The sequence below is a fragment of the Macaca fascicularis genome, chromosome 15, assembly GCF_037993035.2.
Source record: "Macaca fascicularis isolate 582-1 chromosome 15, T2T-MFA8v1.1".
In the NCBI taxonomy this organism is placed as follows: Eukaryota; Metazoa; Chordata; class Mammalia; order Primates; family Cercopithecidae; genus Macaca; species Macaca fascicularis.
Genome location: NC_088389.1, coordinates 127,873,225 through 127,892,667, shown reverse-complemented (window position 1 = coordinate 127,892,667; position 19,443 = coordinate 127,873,225). Strand labels below are relative to the sequence as shown.

General features: G+C 43.2%; 1 protein-coding gene and 1 non-coding gene across 49 annotated transcripts in view; both read right to left on the bottom strand.

Moving 5' to 3' along the window:
- FANCC (FA complementation group C) overlaps positions 1 to 19,443 on the bottom strand; it is a 221,913-nt gene that overhangs the window by 73,375 nt on the left and 129,095 nt on the right. For 38 of the 48 annotated variants that reach the window (XR_012424987.1, XR_012424988.1, XR_012424989.1 and 35 more), the window contains one exon: positions 766 to 876. Coding sequence is in view for 35 of the 48 variants with exons in the window: in XM_074018021.1 (XP_073874122.1) it covers positions 766 to 876 (111 nt within the window). In the remaining 13 variants the exon portion in view is untranslated. The remainder of the gene's footprint in view (positions 1 to 765; positions 877 to 19,443) is intronic. The other 10 variants (XM_074018028.1, XM_074018025.1, XM_074018035.1 and 7 more) reach the window with 1 other exon arrangement.
- LOC123569291 (small nucleolar RNA U13) lies at positions 1,218 to 1,324 on the bottom strand. Its single transcript, XR_006692929.2, has one exon. It is a non-coding gene; the product is annotated as a small nucleolar RNA U13 (small nucleolar RNA).

Here is a 19,443-nt window from a genome sequence, read left to right as displayed (position 1 = left end):
GTTTTACTCTGTCAGAGTGAAAAGGAAGCAGTGCCATGTCACATTTACTAATAACTGGGATTTTATGTTTAATGTCTGTAATTCTGCGTTTCTATGTAAGTAATGAACAACAGACAGGTCACTAATTTCCTAAGAATTAAAACAAAATCCATTTAAAGAAAAATTAGTTTGTTTCTTCATTTAAAATTTTCATTTGAAAAAAAAAAAAAGTTTTTCTTGTATAAAGCTTCCAAAACACCAGAATGGTTGGCAAACATTAAAAATCTCGTAACATTTTTTAAAAGAGTTACATCAAGATTATAAGTTAAAATTTCTTACATTTGGCTACAATGTAAGCCAGAAGAAAACAAAGCTTTAATATTAAGAGGTAAATATGTAAAACTATGTATTGAATTTTCTGTTTTGCAAAAAAGTCCAATCAGGTTATTTGAAATATAAGATTCGTCCAACAGCACAAGACTGTGTTTATAATAGCTAAGAAAAGTTCCTCTCCCAAACATCTCTGAGTGAATATGCGAGATGTGTTCCTAGAAAGAGAGGCTGATTGGTTGGTTTGGTAAAACCCTTCCTGATTTCCTTCTTTCTCATAACTTCCCATCTCACGTTTCTTCCTTACGTGGCCATACGACTGCCCAAGCTAAGAAGAGATAAACGAAGAAAAGTTAAACGTCTCTTCTGGAAGACTGAAATATTTCCATTTACTCTTTTCGCTGATGGCACATTCAGCATTAAACATTCCAGAAGTGATAAATTTTAAATACTCACATTTTTAAGCAGACCGGGATAGTAATCTATAGGGGCATATCCAAGACCCTGAGTGAAAAGAGCAACTTCTTTATCAAATCTGAGTGCTGAAAGTATATGAGATAATACACCCTAAAAAACATAAACAGAAAAAGTCAACTTCTTTAAAAGTGAATACAAGTGCCTTTTAGGTACAATACCTACAATTTATTTGCAAATGGGAGTGGTCTCTATGAAACAAAAAAATCTGTCAAAGTACCCAATTTACTTTGATTCAAAGTGTAAAAGAGAAATGTTAGCATTAAAGTTAATACATTAAAAAGAAGTCAAGTTAAACATTGACAGTGAAAACGAAAATATAATGAATGAGCAGTGCTTTACTTATATTAAGAAAGGAATCTTTATTGCTTTTAAACTCAGTAAAATATGTTTAGCAGCGATGATAAGATCATTTCTTTTTTTTTGTTTTTTGAGGTCAGCTGGGCAATGTGCCGATGTCACACAAGGTTCGAGGGTGGCACATCTCACACACGCACGTGAAACACCCAATCGTGATCATGCTCACAAACTACAAAAGGATCCAGATAATAGAATTTAACATAAGATAGAGAACATATCACAAATCAGTAGGGAAAGGGCAGATTATGTAATAAATGGTGCCTCAAAAACTATTTGTAAAAAGAAAAAAAGATTCTCACCGGGTATTATTCATCAAAATACACTCCAGTTTAATGTAAAGTAAAGAGATAAATGTAAAAATGAAATAATACACAAGAAAAAAATAAGAACATTTTTCAGGTGTCTGAATGAGAAAGAACTCTGAGAAATGAAAATCCTGGGAGAAAATCATCAGGGAAGAGGTTTGGCTGTGCTCAATAAAAATAAAATCTTGTGTTTACCAGAAAAATAGTATGAGCACAAACTAAGAAGAATGTTAACAACAAACGGCACAGATTCTATGTATGTTATCAAATTAATGTACAAAATAAATGACAAACACTAAGAGCATAACAATGCATATGAATAGATAGTTCACAAGAGAAAACACAAATGGCTAAGAAACACATAAACGAATGTTCGTCCTCCGTAATCAAGAGTAAGACACCCGTATGGCACTTTCACTTAAGGAGTTCAAGTTTTTACAGACGTGAATAGCTAATGCTGTACGGGGTTCTACGAAACAGGTTTTCTGTGTGAGCTCCTGGAGGGATGGAAATAGGGTCTCCCACACAGAGTGCAGTTGTGAATGGCACCGAGGGGCCCATGAAGTGTCAGCAGATGCAACGCAGCCCAGAACCCATCACGAGGCCTGGACTTCCAGGGGTGTGTCAGGCTAGAGGTTTGGCGCCCGAACAAAGACAGATTACGGGTTAATAGAGGCCCTGCCTTATAGAAAGCAACTTGAAAAAAATATATTAAATGTCTTCAAAATATTCAGAACCTTTGATATATGTGGCATACATTTAAGGAAATAAATGCAAGTATGATGACAGGAACTATGCTCAAAGATGTTTACTGTAGTGGTTATTTCTCATATAGTAAAAATTATCTAACAGCAGGGAATGATTAATATCCTTATGCAGTGGCTCACTGTAAGCCACTAACATGTTTATAAAGGGGCCAGGCATGGTGGCTCACACCTGTAATCACAGCACTTTGGAAGGTCGAGGCAGGCAGATCACTCGAGCCCAGGAGTTCGAGACCAGACTGGGCAATACAGAGAAACCTGACCTCTACAAAAAAATACAAAAAATTAGCTGGGCATGGTGGTGCACACCTGTGGTCCCCGCTACTCAGGAGGCTGAGGCAGGAGGATCGCCTGAGGCAGGAGGACCGCCTGAGCCCCAGAAATTGAGGCTCTGCCCTACAGGCTGGGAGTTGGAGTGAGACCCTGTCTCCAACGAAAAGAAGTTTATGAATAATTTTAATAGTATTTAAAATGGTTATACTATTAAATGAAGAAAGATGTAAAATGTTATACTCAGAAATGATCTCATCAATATAAAAATAACCCATACATAAGAATGGAAAAACAATGGAAGAAAATACCACTGTCTGAGTCCGTCTGTGTTGCTAGAGCAAAATACCTCGGACGGGGTCACTGACAAGAGCAGAACTTTATGTCTCAGTTCTGGAGGCTGGAAGTCCAGGACCAAGGAGCTGGCAGGCTCAGTGTCTGGTGAAGGCTTCCAAGGTGATGCCCTGTTGCTGTGCCCTCTAAAGGGGACGGACACTATGAATGCTGTGTCTTCACAAAGGGACACAAGGGCAAAAGGGCCCAGGGCACTCTCTCCACCTCTTATAAAATCACCAGTCCCATTCGTGAGAGCTTTGCCCTCATGACTTAATCACCCCCCAAAGCCCCTCTTAATATTATCACATTGGTGATTACGTTTTAACACATGGATTTTAGGGAATATATTTAGATCACAGCTATCACCAAATGTTAGCAGTTTCTAGGGTGGTGCTAGAGACCCATAATAGTGCCACCCTAGATACTGTTAACATTTATATTATTTCATATATATATGTGTGTGTGTGTGTATATATATATATTTTTTTTTCTTCTTTCTACTTTAGTATGTTTCCTTGCCTCCCATACATGTATGTGCCTCTTTTAATACCAGGAAAAAAATATTTTTTGAAAAAGTTTTATTTGGAAATACTCGGTTTTTTAAAAAAGTCCTATACTGCATTTTGTGGTAACACATTATGAGATAAAATGAATTTGCATCTGTGCATATAAATGTATGTATGTAACTTCATACACAAATACTTGGAGATGACAGTCTAATCTGAGGTGGAGGCTGAGGGTGCCTCAGTGATGGGCAGGTAGGCTCCATGGACCCGACAAGCACGTGGCACATACCAGTGACACTCTGGGTGGTTACCACTATCATGGTGGTCATTTCCATTTCATCATAAAATATCTCACACATCCAAAAAGACACAAAATATTATGTCAAATTCCACAAACCTTCAAGCTTCATCAGTAAAGCATTAGAAATAAGAAGCCTTCTATGCCCTCTGCCCTTCCTCACCATGATTCAACAGCAGTCTCTACCCCTGGGGGAAACTCTACCCTGAATCTGGGATGCAGCCTTTTGTGAGGATCATGTACTTTCTCCCTGTGAGCTCAGACCTGCCTCCGTATCCTTAAAAGAGAATCCAGGCAACACTCCTAAGTCATGTTAAGTGGAAACCTGCCATTCCTACATTATATCCTATCTACAGTTTTCAAATTAGAATTGCAAGTTAACAAAGTAGCTTTAAAACATTACTTCTCAGTAGACGACATTCACGATTAATAAAAACAACAACAAAACCCCCCAGCAGTGTGTACTACATGATTTACAAAAAAATGAATCCCCTGGAAAGGGGGAAAAACAGGAACCTTACAGGGTTAGAGTGAACATTTTCTAAGGTAGAGAGAAGGATGGAGCCACTTGCTTGTTACTGTTTTTCCCTCTTTCAGTTCAAATCTGCCCCAAATACAGAAAGCAAACAGAAGCTGACCATAGCCCCAAGGGAGTTCGTCTCCATGTTGGTGGTGGTGGTCTTTTTCAACACCAAGGGCAAGCTGGGAGAGGGAGGGAGGGAGCGGCTGTGGCTGGGCAGGCAGAGTCAGGGAGCCCAGGTACAAGCCAGCGTGCCATCTGTGGAGGGCGATGGTGCTTCCCACCAGCCGCGCTTACTGCTGGACTCCACTGAACTTCTGAAGGGAGAAGGTGGGGCCTGCACAGCAGGGAGAGTGCTTGGTGCTCTTGGCAAGCCAGTGTGGGGCCTGAACCCCCAGCGGGGTGCAGGGCAGGTATTCTGGGAAAAGGGAAAGCCCGGCCAGGCCTGGCCAGCCATATGTCCAATCCACACGGAGGTGTCTGAGTCAGACCCAGGCAGAGCAGGAGGATTTGGTTTGGAAACCAGGCGGTCTCCAAGTCGGCAGCAGTCTGGGTTTTCACGGAGCAGGTCAGTCTGATGCTAGGTGAGGGGAGGGCAGTGTCCGAAGAACGCAGCCGTCTACTCAGAAACCAGACTTCTGCATTCTATTTAACACATTTAAAGCACTTACTACACGCCAGGGGCTGTTCAAAGCAGATTACAAGTAGCAATTCATTGAATCCTCACAGCCTATGGGTAGGTAGTTACTGAATCTGGGTTAAAGAGGAGGAAATCAAGACAGTTGAAGCAGCCTGCCCAAGGTTAGTTATTTACTCTACGGCCAGACCTGATAATGAACCTCCCTACATCCACTGTCCATGAGACTGTTGGGATAGTTTTTAGCAATGCAAATCTGAATGCTCTCAGTCTGAGACCCTTTCGGCTTCCAGTTACTCTTACTGTGAAGCCCAAATTTCTCAGAGTGAAGCAGCCTGGCCCACCAGCGCACCCCACACCCGGCTTCACTGCTCCTTACTAGCCTGTCTGCGACCCTGGAGGGCCACAGGCTTTCTGGGCCATCAGGACTTTAGTATGTCCGATTCCCTCTGCCTGGGGAGCTCTCCTATGCCCCTCACTTGTGAGAAGTGACTTCTTGAAGGAATTCTAGCAACTGTGACAACTAAAATTTACCAAGTGCTTACAATGTGTGAGGCACTATGTTCTCTAAGTATAGCATCTCACTGGAAACCCCAGGTTCAGTTTTTAATCAAATTCAATTAAGCAAAGTTTCAATTAAGCCACCCATAAACAGATGGCTACTGTTACTATACAATCCACCCTCAAACAATCAGAGTGTAAGGCACTACAGACCCAGTTGGGATGGAAAGTAAGGTAGTATGCAATTGAAGGAAGCCAGTTTTGAGCAGTAACAGCTAAGGGTCAGTTAAGATTGTAGAGTTAAACAAAGCCATGCCCAGGCTTCCGCCTAACCGACAGCCTCCCAGAAGCACTCACACCCTGGGCCTGGGACCAGCTCACGGAAGGCGACTTCCCAATACTGCATGAGCTCTGTCTTGACATTTGATTTCAGAGGCTGAGATGAGAGATCGTAAATAATTCCTAAGTAATGTTTAAAATAGCCACAAAGAGTTCCCTAGATACTACAGTCATGTATCACTTAACAACTGGGGTACATCCTGAGAAATGCGTCGTTAGGCAGTTTCTTGGCATGCGAACATCACAGAGTATACTTACATGAACCCAGACGGCTCAGCCTGCTGCACACCTAGGCTACACGGGAGAGCCTATTGCTCCTGGCCTACAAACCTGTGCAGCATGGGACTGTACAGAATACTGTAACACTGTGATCTAGACCTATCTAAATGTAGAAAAGGTGCAGTAAAAATATGGTATAACATGGAAAAAATGGTACACCTGTATAGGACACTTCCCATGAATGGAGCTTGCGGGACTGGAAGTTGCTCTGGGTGAGTCAGCGGAGTGTGAATGTGAAGGCCGAAGACGTGACTGTAGACTTCACAGCACTGTACACTTAGGCTACACTAAATTCATAAAAACACATGTTTCTTTCTTCAGCAATAAACTCTTCTTAGCTTACCACAACTTTCGAATTTGATAAACCTTTTATTTTTGTTGAACTTTTGCACTATTAAAATCAACACTTAGCCTAAAACACACTGCACAGCTGTACAAAAATATTTTCTTTCCCTATATCCTTACACTATAAGATTCTAATTTTTTTTTTTTAACTTTTTAAACTTTTTTGTTAAAAACTGAGGCACACTGCCACCCTGACACTTGTCCTGGTCACTTCAACCCCTGGCTCACTGTTGTGCCAGTGTGAATGCAAACCCTGCTCTCCGGCTGCCAAGCATGGATGTGGCCAGGACAGCAAATCAAGCATTCAAGCTCCAGGCAAGAGGTCTGCTCAGGTTCCCAAATAGGCTTTCCAGAATTTCCCCAAGATATTGAGACTCAGCCTCTTCCAGGCCTCACTGCCAAAGAGAATCAGAGAGGATCGGGGAGCCGTCCAGACTCTCCAGCCCAAGCTTGAAGCACACAGCCCAACACAAATTTGTAAACTTTCTTAAAACAGTATGAGATTTGTTTTTGCCTTTTTTTTTTTAGCTCATCAACTATCATTAGTGTTAGTGTATTTAATGTGTAGACCAAGACAATTCTTCCAATGTAGCCCAGGGAAGTCAAAAGATTGGACACCCTGCTCTAGCCTCGTCTGTAGTGAAAATGGACTTGTACCCAAAGAGGCAACTCACTGTCCACAAGGACACCATCCCAGATGCTGACCATCAACCTCCTGCTTCCCTGGAACAGACCTTATCTGAGTCCCGTCAGAGCCCACATTGTCCGCCAGCCTCTGACGTCCAGACATGTGCCAGAACAGCCCCTCAGAGCTGTCTTGATGAGATGGGACGAGGGGTGGTAGAGATTCAGGTTCAGAACGGCTGCCTTATCCCTCCCTTCTGAGAGGTCTGTACCTGCTGGTTGGAGCCCTCACCCCTTAGAAGGCTTGGCCCATGTGCCAGGAAGTGCCCTTAAAAGGACCTTCTGGTCCCTCTTCCTCCTCTGAGGCGAGTGCCCTGGAATGAGACCGTCTGTGCTGGGGAACACAACCTCCATTCGTACAACCAGGCCGACTGGCGCCCTGATGTCCGGAGGCAGGAAGAGACGCAGCACCCAGCTTGTGTCTGTGCATCTGTGTTTCTCCAGCTGTGGTACCTGTGCAAGCAGTGGAACCCCAAAGAACACTGGGTGGTCAACACACAGACACGGCACCTAATGCAAGTATGTAAGTTTAAGCTGAATATAAAATGGGACTTACAATGTCATATAAAAATGTTACTTACTTTTATAAGAAAATTGAGTTAAATTTCGTAAGGGCATTAAAATATAATTTTAATAGGAAGCTATGAAAATTATCTACACTTGGTGTACAAATGACTGAATTTTGGGTAACTCTGTAAAAGCCGCTTATGGGTATAAAGAGGGGTCTGTCACTTACTTTATAAGACATCGACTTCCAAATCTGTGCTGTTTTTAACCAGTGCCCTCTGGTGATACTAACATTTCTTAGCCTGAAAGAACATTTCCATGGAAACCATAATAGGGATTTCGCTAATTTTGGATTAAAATCATTATAAAATGGTTTGGTTGGTTTATGCTCTTGTTAACCAAATGCTCCTACAGATAGCATATTGCACATGTGTCTTGATGTGCTCTTGCATCTAAGGTCAATTTCCCTTATTCATCAAATTTTATTTACTTTAGATAAAAGAGACCTTGTAGTTAGCATGTACTCTATGAATCTGTACTTGGTTAGAAATACAAATTCTCAGACAAAACCCAGACCTATTTTATCAAAATCTGATCTATTTTATTAAAATCTGGATTTAAAATAATATTTCCAGGTGATTCACATGCACATTAATGACTGTTACTAGCTCTATCGCCCAGGCTGGAGTACAATGGCACAATTTCGGCTCACTGCAACCTCTGCCTCCCGGGCTCAGGTGATGCTCCTGCCTCAGCCTCTGGAGTAGCTGGGATCACAGGCGCCCGCCACCACGCCCGGCTAATTTTTGTATATTTAGTAGAGATGGGGATTCACCATGTTGGCCAGGCTGGTCTCAAACTCCTGGCCTCAAGTGATCTGCCCACCTCGGCCTCCCAAAGTGCTAGGATTGCAGGTGTGAGCCACCGTGCCCGGCCGGTATTCTATTCTTAAGAGGAGAAAAAGTTATATGGGGGTACTGATTTGTCAAAAAGGTACAGTTAAGAGTATACATTTCAATGCACATACATCTTATAAAAATAACAAAAAATAATAATAAAGAGATGGGGAATGAGCCAAAGTATAGATGAAGCAGAAACAGCACATGATGAGTTGTTGTTGAGGCTGAGTGTCAAATCTATTATACCATTTTGTTAATTTTGTATATGTTTAAAATGTTCTGTAATAAAACACTTGTATAAAAAGACAAAGCTTATCTATAACACTAGCTCTTAAGATTGTGGCTACCTTTGGAGAGGAAGAAGGAAGAAAGCGGAGTCAGAAGCACGAACAAGGCTGGTTCTATCTTGTGGTTACAAAAATGTATTTGCCTTGTGATAATTCACTGAGCTTTATCTTAATGCTTTGTGCATGTGCTTCTGTATGCATATTATGTATCCATAAAAATTTAAATACTAAAGAGAAAAACTGAAGTACACACATTAGCTGAGGCCCACACAGCGTCAGGTAATTAACATCACTGTCTTCTGCCTCCACACCAGAAGGTCTTCAGGGGCAGTAACAATAACGTGTGTGGAGCTATCACCTCCTGTAATCACAATGTCTTCTTCCGGAACAAACACGTCCTGAAGAACCCGCCTAAACCTATCTTACAGTTGACTTTTTTTAACTTTTAATTTTTTTTTTTTGAGACAGGGTGTTGCTCTGTCACCCAGGCTGGCGATCATAGTTCGCTGCAACTTTGAACTCCTGGGCTCAAGCAATCTTCCCGCCTCAGCCTCTCGAGTAGTTGAGACTACAGGCATGTGCCACCACGCCTGGCTTATTTATTTCATTTTATTTTATTTTATTTTTGTAGAGGCAGGGTCTCAGTATGTCACTCAGGCTGGTCTCAAACTCCTGGCCTAAAGTTATCCTTCCACCTTGGTCTCCCAAAGCACTGGGATTATAGGCATGAGCCACCACATCTGGCCAACTTTTTTTTTTTTTTTTAAATAAGTAGTACACTCTAAATAACAAGTATAAGTATGTTAAATACATAAACCAGTAACATAGCCATTTATTATTATCAAGTAATCATGTATATATATAATTGTATGTGCTATACTTTCATATGACTAACAGCACAGGATATTTGTTTACCTAGAATCACCACAAACATGTGAACAATGTGTTATGTTACATTACACCTATGATGTCCCTAGGTCATAGACACTTTCCAGCTCCATTATAATCTTATGAGACCACCATTGTACATGCAGGCTGTTGCTGACCAACATGTCATTATAAGGCACATGACTATATTTCCAATGTCCGCATTGCACGAGCTGACTTTAACATATAATGTCGTGGAAAAACAAAAATGCAGTATCTCATTTATCTGCAAGGGATACACTCCAAGACCCTCAGTGGATGCCAGAAACCTTGAATGGTACCTAACCTTTCTCTCTCCTCTGTGTGTGTGTGTGTGTGCACATTGTGTGTGTGTGTAAATATATAAAACAAAATTACATATTTTAACTAACGTCCTTTTTCCATAATAACCCTAATATAAGTGGCTATGAAGTGCCACAAGAGTTTTTTCCCTGAATAAAATAAGGGTTAAGTCCTAGAAACAATATACAGAGGCCAGTATACGGTTACATAGTTTTGAAACAGATACCTCAAACTTTGGTCCCCTAAATTTTTATTTTAAAGTAAACTTAAATATTGATGAGCATTTCTCATTGCTAAGAATAATTTTTTTTACTGCCACCTAGTGGCAAATAGTCTAAACACAAAACCATTAAAGATTAGGCACTGGCTCTTGGACAAAAATAAATTTCTATAGTCATACAATAATAGGTTCTTTTTCAAATGCTGGCAAAGCAATCTTGGAGATCCTTTACTCTAACTCCCTCATTTTACTAATGAAGCACTGAGCTTCTAAATATACAAATCAGTAATTAAGGAAAGGATGTGCATATAAATGAACAGGTCAGACATAAAGACGTACAGATATTATCACCCTGACCATTGATAGAAAATCTTCCATGGGTAGAAAGTATGGGAACTAACACAGCTGTACCTAAAATGATTTTAAGCCCAATTTCGATTCATGTGAAAGTTAAGAATGAAACTCTGCTCATGCGTGAAAAGCCATTGAATATGCTAAGATCATGAGGGTGAACTTTCCTAAGAAGGCAATTTTTTTTTTTTTTTTTTTTTTTTTTGAGACGGAGTCTCGCTCTGTCTCCCAGGCTGGAGTGCAGTGGCCGGATCTCAGCTCACTGCAAGCTCCGCCTCCCGGGTTCACACCATTCTCCTGCCTCAGCCTCCCGAGTAGCTGGGACTACAGGTGCCCACCACCTCGCCCGGCTATTTTTTTGTATTTTTTAGTAGAGACGGGGTTTCACCGTGTTAGCCAGGATGGTCTCGATCTCCTGACCTCGTGATCCGCCCGTCTCGGCCTCCCAAAGTGCTGGGATTACAGGCGTGAGCCACCGCGCCCGGCCGAAGGCAAGTTTTAAATAAAGCAGAGGGAAATCCACTGCCCTTGCTTTCGGGTGCTGTTAGTTGTCCTCGCCTCACTGTGTCTGCTCTCTCGTGTAACAGGCAGAACATTCACAGGCAGGCTGGGAAAGCTGGAGCGATGGGCTGTGGTCTGGAACATGGTATGGGTGTGGAAGACGGGCTGTGGGTTTTGCTCAGGCAAAGGGCTAGGAGAGCCAAACTGTGGTCAATATTCTCAAACTGAGACAGAGCACATATATTGTGCTTCTCTAAACAATTTATTCATCTCATCATTAAAGTCTTTTAGAATTTTCACCACTTAGGTCTCCACGGCATATCTCTTTATACAAAATATACAAAAAAAAAAAAAAAAAAGGTGTTGGCCAGGAGTGCTGGCTCACGCCTGTAATCCCAGCACTTTGGGAGGCCAAGGTGGAAGGATCACAAGGTCAGGAGATCGAGACCATCCTAGCTAATACAGTGAAACCCCATCTCTACTAAAAATACAAAAAATTAGCCAGGCATGGTGGCGGGCGCCTTTAGACCCAGCTACTTGGGAGGCTGAGGCAGGAGAATGGCATGAATTTGGGAGGCGGAGCTCGCAGTGAGCTAAGATCACGCTACTGCACTCCAGCCCAGGCAACAGAGCAAGACTCCATCTCAAAAAAAAAAAAAAAAAAAAAAAAGGTGTATATAAATAGGGATCCATTATTTATTCATTCAACAAACAGGTTGAGGATGATCTGCTTTCAAGCCACTCTCCTGGGACCACTGGGGTGAGAAGCCCTGCAGCCTGGTGAAGGGTGCTGCAGGTGGGAACAGCCAGCACGAGAGCCAGCTCGCTAAATGCTGGAATGACTCTTGGTGAGGCAGCTGCTGTGGGAACACAGCAAGGAGAGATGAATTCCAGCTGCTGGGTTTTGGGGTGCTCCCAAAGACAATGGCATCTGAGCTGATTCTGAGGGCTGGGGAAGAAGACAAACCAGAGGAGGGAGAGGCGAGGGGAAGAGAGAAAGTGCATGTGTGATGTGGCTGGGACAGAGGAAGGTGACTGGGGAAGGAGTAGAGAAAAAAGGTGGGAAAACCTCTCCTGTCACCCCCTAAGGCTCCCGGCCCCCACTCCAGCCTGCCCTACATGGCCTCGGCCCACCTAGGCAAACTCACTTCCCCTGCCTTTCTCTTTCATCCCTGCGACTTGGTGACATCAGACTCCTGGCTGGTCACCAAATTCACCCAGCCCCTTCCCACCTCCAGACCATTTCCCTCTTCTGAGACACCCAACAACCTCCCTGCCCCCATCTCTAGCTGCCAAAATCACACCCGTCTTTCAAAATTCACCTTTCTCCAGGATTCCTGTTCTAGTTCTCGACTGGGCAAGATGTTGTTCTGAACTCTCTGTGGTTCCTCCCTTGCGTTTTTCTCGCCGGCACCTTCCAAGGTCACCTTGCAGTGTGAGGGTTTGCCTGCTCTCCTCTGCCCACGGCTACATGCAGGCGCTCCACGGCAGGCACTGCCTCGCTATCCCTCAGTCCCAGCACAGCTGTGACCCACACAATAGTCGTTCAATAAAGACCAGCTGAGTCAAAGCCAAGGGCACAGATTGCCCTCTTACAGCTACTGAAGAACATAATCGCTACAGGATTCCCTCGTGACCTCGTTATAGGCGAACACAAGTTTTCTTTTTCACAGTTTGCTTTCCTAAGTTGCAGGTCATAAAATACCCACAGAAAACTGGGAAAACATGACATGGCTATGTGCTTTTACTTCAAAGACGTTAACTCATGTTGGTAACACTGACCAGAACCTGCACACCAATGAGGATGTACATCATTGGCTAAGGTGTTGCTTTGGTGCCACTCAGCTTGCAGTAACCTTCGGGTGCTGGGGTAATAGAACATCCAGGACGGACAGGAAAAGCAGAAGCAAAGGACCATCTTTGCTGAAAGGGGTTCTGGGAAATTCAGCCTCAGCTGTATGTAAATAGAAGTTATAATGCATATCTACATACTTAAAAACATTTTTTCCTGCAAACCTGGTTAGTAAAACAAAGCTTCTGTTAGTTCCATCCGATATACTCAATTATTTTTGGCCCCCCAAAATGTATTTCTCAGGTATAAATCGGCCTCTTTCTTCAAACCAGTCTGCTCAGTCCTGGGTCTGTGGCCATGCTGCCACGTCGAATACCTGGAGGGCTCTCTGGCCATGACCATATAAAATACTTGTGCCCAAATGCTGAATTAGTTGCTTCTCCCTCCCCGCCTCTGCTTTTTTAAAAACGTTTCCATGGCATTTTATGTAAACATCTAGTAAAAAAATTTTTGTTGTTACACTGGAACTCTTTGTTTACTTAATATCAAAATGCCCAAACCGACTAAATTACCTGCAAATGACTTCTATTTTTCTAAATTAAATACCATGGTGAAAATTGGCCAATTTTCTTATAACACAATTTTAAATTATCACTTCACCCTGCCAACAAAGACAAACTAGAAATCAGAACAACTCACAAGCAGCACCTACATTTGCTTCACTAAAAAAGGAAAGAAAAGTCCTCTACAGAGTAAGACGGACCAGCACTCCCCGGCACAGTGTTACACGACAAGACAGCAGAGAGGACTCGTGTCACAAACCGTTAACAATACACGTGAAAGGTCTGCATAAAGGAAGACCTTGTGATCTTAGCAAGAAACATTCAATGTCACAAAGATGTCAGTTCTCTGGCACAGAAACTCAATGCAGTACCAGTAACAATTCCAAATATGGTTTTTGGTGGAACTTCAGAAGCTTTTCCAAAATTCACAGGGAGAAGCAAGGGGCTAAGAACCACACATGCTAAGAGAAAGAAGAACATTATAGAAATAAACAGGCAGCATGATTCTGTTTATATAAAGTTCAAAAGCAGGCACTAAAAGAGATGTGGTTCACGGACACACACACGAGTGGTAGACGTGCAAATCCCTCCAATCACCTCTGGCTGAACGTCCTAACGGTACCAAGTAGAGTAAAGCGGATCAGATACTTCACACTATCGTTTTCTGTGCCTGTTAGTCTGAAGCCACCGGTAATACTGAGCTGTCTCAGGAAGGAAATATTCTTGTAACATGGTTTCACTGGTAACTCTTTTCAAATCTGAAATCTTTAATATCTGAAACGATAAAGAATTTCTTTCCATATTATGACATACAGTGCATACCCATTGGCTGGTGATAAAACTATTACAGAAATAAGATACAAATTGCTTGAAAAGGTATTTGGAATTTTATAAGTTAAAAAAGTCTTTCAATCTCCTATTCCTTTGTTACTTACAAATTAAGAATTAAAAGATATTCTAACATGCAAATGGCACTTTTCATACTAGAATAATCTACAATCCAAATGCAGAATTCAGTCCTAAATTAAAGGTATGGTTTTACTTTTAATACTTTCTTTCTGAAAATCAAGCATGTTTAAGTTAATTTAAAATCATTTTGAGAAAAAAGGAGTAATTATCTTCATTACAAACATTTGTGATCATGCATCCTTTAGTGAAGTCATAATGAATGGTTGGACTTCTTTGGGCATGAAGACAGTCTAAGCTTAGGGCCTAGACCTTATTTCCTTCCAACACAAAGACGGCAGTCTGAGTAAATTAACCTAAGCAGTGACACAGGAAACAAATCATGCCCAATTCCCAACCTCGAACCCAACAACTTGCTTCCAACAGCCAATGGTCTTCCTTATACTCTTATTAGGGCACAGCAGATTCCATCTAACAGATCTACAATTACCACAGTTCCTTTTAATCCAGTTCAGTGATTTCCAGATTTACAGAATCCGTATCTACCTAAGCCTAAGTGGACAAAGTATAATTTGGCGAACAATTCCGCACTGCAGGAAAAAATAACCATATAAAACGTGTATTCGGGGACAAACATGGTTAGGAAGTAAAATTCAACAAGTAGTCGTTGACAATTTGGCCTCTTTCATAAACCACACTTTGAGATGTATAAAAGTATTGCTAATTTCAAATCAAAGAAGCAGCCAAGTCTAATTAAATTTTTCCTCAGAAAATCTGAAATCCTACCATATGTTTAAAATGGACTTACTATTCAGCACTCTTGTTTTAGTTTTTTAGGAGATGGGCTCTTGCTATGTTGCCCAGGCTGCTCTGGAGCTCCTGAGCTCAAAGGCAATGTTCACACCTCTGCCTCCCAAGTATGCACTCTGTGGGTGAGGCCCTAGAATCTGCTTTCTCCAACAGGAGCACCACCCACCCCACTGCACCAAAGGTTGGTGTTGATAAGCTTACATATTGATCAAGCCCCTTAACAGGGCTGTTGAAACACCAAACACCATTAAGTAAGTAGGTTTAAATCAATCACATTTTCTCAATATGCTGTCACCATTGACATTGTGGGCCTGACAATTCCTTGTTGCAGGTGCCTGACCTGTGCATTCCTGCCTTCTACCCCCTTAATGCCAGGAGCCCCCCTCACAAGTTGTGACAACCACACGTCCCCAGACATTGCTCAAATCCCCTCGGCAGCAAACGTGCCTCAGCTGAGCAGCTCTTGTTGAAACGCACACCCCTTTTTAGAACAGAGTTTGGATTACAGTTTTTGAACATTCATCTGGTCTTTGGGATAAAGACAGATATTGGCAACATAAAGGAGACTTGTGTGGCTGATACAGAAACACTCCAGGAGTTACTATCATGTGAAGAAAGCAAGTCACAGAGTAGCAGAGTCAGTGTAATTCCACCTATGTGAAAACAAACATAAAACAAAGTTATTTCCATATATAAAGGCAAAGAAGACTGCAAGAATCTGCACAGCCCACTGATACCAGGTTACTTCTCCGGAGGCTTTCGAGGTTGGGGGCAGACTGCTGTGCTTGGACTATTGGATTTTTTTTTTTTTTGAGAAGTAGTCTCAATCTATTGTCCAGACTGGAGTGCAGTGGCACGATCTCAGCTCACAGCAACCTCCACCTCCCGGGTTCAAGCGATTCTCCTGCCTCAGCCTCCTGTGTAGCTGGGATTACAGGCATGCGCCACGACGCCCGGCTAATTTTTGTGTTTTCAGTAGAAACGAAGTTTCACCATGTTGACCAGGCTGCTCGTGAACTCCGGACCTCAAGTGATGCGCCTGCCTCAGCCTTCCAAAGTGCTGGGATTACAGGCATGAGCCACTGTGCCCGGCCTTAGGATAATTTTCAAAAACAGTGTTAGGTCTCCACTTCTGTAAAATGTAGATGATAAAACTGACTTTGAAGAAGTTCACAGAAGTGAGTGAGGCACAAGCACGGGAAGCAGCGAGCATAACGCGCTCCCAGCACATCTCAGCACATCTCCCATCTCCTATCTGATGCTGCTGCATCTGAAGTTGCAGTTCGGGCGAGCATGGAGTATAATCTGATAACTGCATAACCCCCGTTCCTGGGTTCCGGATTCCTCTAACCTTCTCCCTTCTTCCTCTTCATGGTCACTGCCACGGCCCACCTCCTGCCCTCTGGCTCGTCTCCCGTGCCTGCTCCTGCATTCACTCACCTGACCGTATCATCTCTAGGTCTGCCACAAATGTATGCAGAGGCCCAGAACGAGCCAAGGGTGAAAACCGGAGTGCCTAAGTCAGTGTTTCTCAGGATGTGATGTGCAGAGACCTCAATCTGAATTATCCTGCAGACCACCTTGGTCCCACCCAGCCCACTGAGTCCAAACCTCTGGCGTGGGGCCTAGAATCTGCTTCTCCAACAGGACCAACACCCCCTCCCCACTGCACTGTCAAGTCTGGGGCTCACCAGCCACAGACCTGACTCTAGCTCAAATGCCGTGTGTCTTTATCTCCTGTGCACTAGGGAAAGAACCAGGAGAGGACAGCATGGGGGAAGCCCAGGTCATCCTGTGACCTCCCCACCTTTGCTGGAGTGACCCCTTCCTCTGGTTCAAAATCTCCAACAGGGTGCAGACACACCCCAGACCACCGTGTGTGGTGAGATTACTTGAGGACCTGAGGTAGAACACTTTCAGGATGGAAATGCCTCAAGACTTGGAGTCAGACCCATTTACGTTCACTGAGTAGTTCTGCCTCTCAGTGAAGAAATCACTTACTGTCACTACACGTCAGTGTGTTCTTTTGAAATGGAGAAAATGATACCTCTCAAGGTGAGGAGGTCTGAAAGAAGCCATGTGTGTAAATCGCCGGCCAGAGCTCTGGCTCATCGTAGGTGCGAAACACCTGGTTTTCACGGTTCAGCGCCAGGGCTGTTCCTCTGACACAGGCCAAATGTCTAGAACCCGTCCTCATTAGGGGGAGAAAAACGTCTTTAAGTCTTCTGATTCATCATTCTGTTGGCCTACACAGCAAGCACTGATCACTGCCAGCACTGAACCGAACTCTCCGTCTCCCACGAGAGACGTGATCTCACAGTCTCTCCCCGGGGTTCTTCTTCCCGGGCTCCCAGGAGGGCAAGTGTCAGCCGCGACTGCCACAGCTTCGGGAGGCACGCAGCGCGCAGGTTAACGCGGCCCGCTCCAGGAAGAGCTCCCGCAGGCTCTTGCCACTGCCTCCAAACACGACTTCATATTGAAAACACCACACCCCAGCACCATCGTTACCCCTGGGGAGAAGACACAAGAAGTCAGAAGGAACCACAAGCCCAGAATTCACACTGCTTGGTCCCATAAAGAAGGTCAGGAGTTCCTAGGAGGGATAAATTTCCATCCAGTGAAATGCAAAATATTTGCCTTCCTTGGTACGTATTGCTCCTGTCCATAATTTCAAATCTTCCTACTCGGTAAACCTTATCATCCTTCAGTGGTGGTCACAGGACAGTCTGAAACAGGTCAGTGTTTGTGTCTGTTTTCTCAGTAACTTCTCTGTTTGTTTCCCACTAACTTTTACTTCCTGCAGTTTCTCGTTCCCTCGTATTTTTATGTCCACTCCTCCCGCACCCTGCCATTTACAATCCCTCCCCGCACTGACTCTCGGGCCTTTGCCTCCTGTCCTTAAGCCTCATCTGCCTGAATCCTTTCCTCATTTCACTCTGCATACTCAAACTTACAGTATGATGTGCCCTATAATTTTTTAAAAACAAAATTACAAATAAGTTACAAATGATATTTTAAGTCAAGTTCAAAAACAGAATTTCCTTTAATTTAAATCTCAATATATGTAATTTTCTCATGATAGCATATTATATGTGCATTCTGGGATGCTATTCAGATACTGTGAATATCAATTAAATATGTCAATTGCTATAACTGAAAAAAATGGAACAAATTTATTCCCATCCCTTTTGCAGTTTTACATCCACAGCCAAAACAAATTACTGCAGACACGTTTCTGTAGCTTTTGCTTTAAAATCCTGCCTTCAATGCTTTTTTTTTTTTTTTCCTTTTTAGAATTTATATGTCCCATTGCAGTTTAAGTGAAATGATCTACAATAAAAACCTAACTGCCCTGGTATTTTTAGAGCCCTTTTTACTGTGAAATAAACACTCAGAAACCTGGAGAACTGCAGCGGTTAAGTCTGTGAGTGGGAAGGAAGGCCGCTCACTCACAGACCCTCCCAGCGCCTGTTGTTTATACAGCCTATTCCGCGAGCAGGATGCTGACAGAACACAATTCACGGAATTTCCACACACGGGTCCAACCATAACAAAGTCCACAGCTTTTACTTTTCTTACAGAACCTCTTGCTTGCTCACTCGTTAGTTCCGGGGGGGGGGGGGAACAGAGTAGGCGTCCCAAAAACCAAAACCAAAAGGCTTTAGAAAATAAGCCTGAGCGAAACCACGGCACTAAGCCGTATCTTTAAGAATGTATACAGAAATATGTAGATCCACAGACCTGGAAATGTGTGCTTTACTAAACACATTTACTAGGAGCAGGTCACGAGTTTGATAAATACTCTGCCAGGCTTAAATAATCATCCCTTTGAAAACAGCCTCATCTCCTGGCTTGCCCCCTTTTCTAACGGCCAGTGGTACTTGCTGCGTCAAACCCTGGCCTTGTGAATCCATGCTGCAGCTCTTCTTCCCGGTGCCCACACAGCTGAACACTGCTGGAGAATATCAGACAACTGAGCTGACTGCACTGGCTTGGATTTCTGACCACAATCCTCAGAGGGGCTCAGCAGTGCCTCACAACCTTCTTATGCATCCTTGGTCATTTTGCTTGGCCGCTTCCTGAGTAATTATTTCCTGCTTCCTCTCTCATCACACCACCACCCCTTCCCCAAAAGTCCTGGTGAGGATCTCATCTCATACATAGTTGAGAAAACAGCAATTAGCAGGAAACTCACTCATCTTACCACCAACCAATTTACAAGCTCACCTGCACAGGCACACCCCCATGTCCTGTCTTCCCTCCTGTTCGGATGGAAGGAGTGTCTCTGCTCCTACAAAGCAGCTGTCCACTTGGGCCCTGATCACCTCCACTCCTACCTCGCCAGGACCCTCCGCAGCAGTGACCCGCATCATTGCTGGATTTCTTGTGTCAATTACAAACATGCTGGAAGAGCTACCTAGATTAAAAAGAAAAAAGTTCTCCTTGATCCTACCTCTCCCTCCTTCTAATT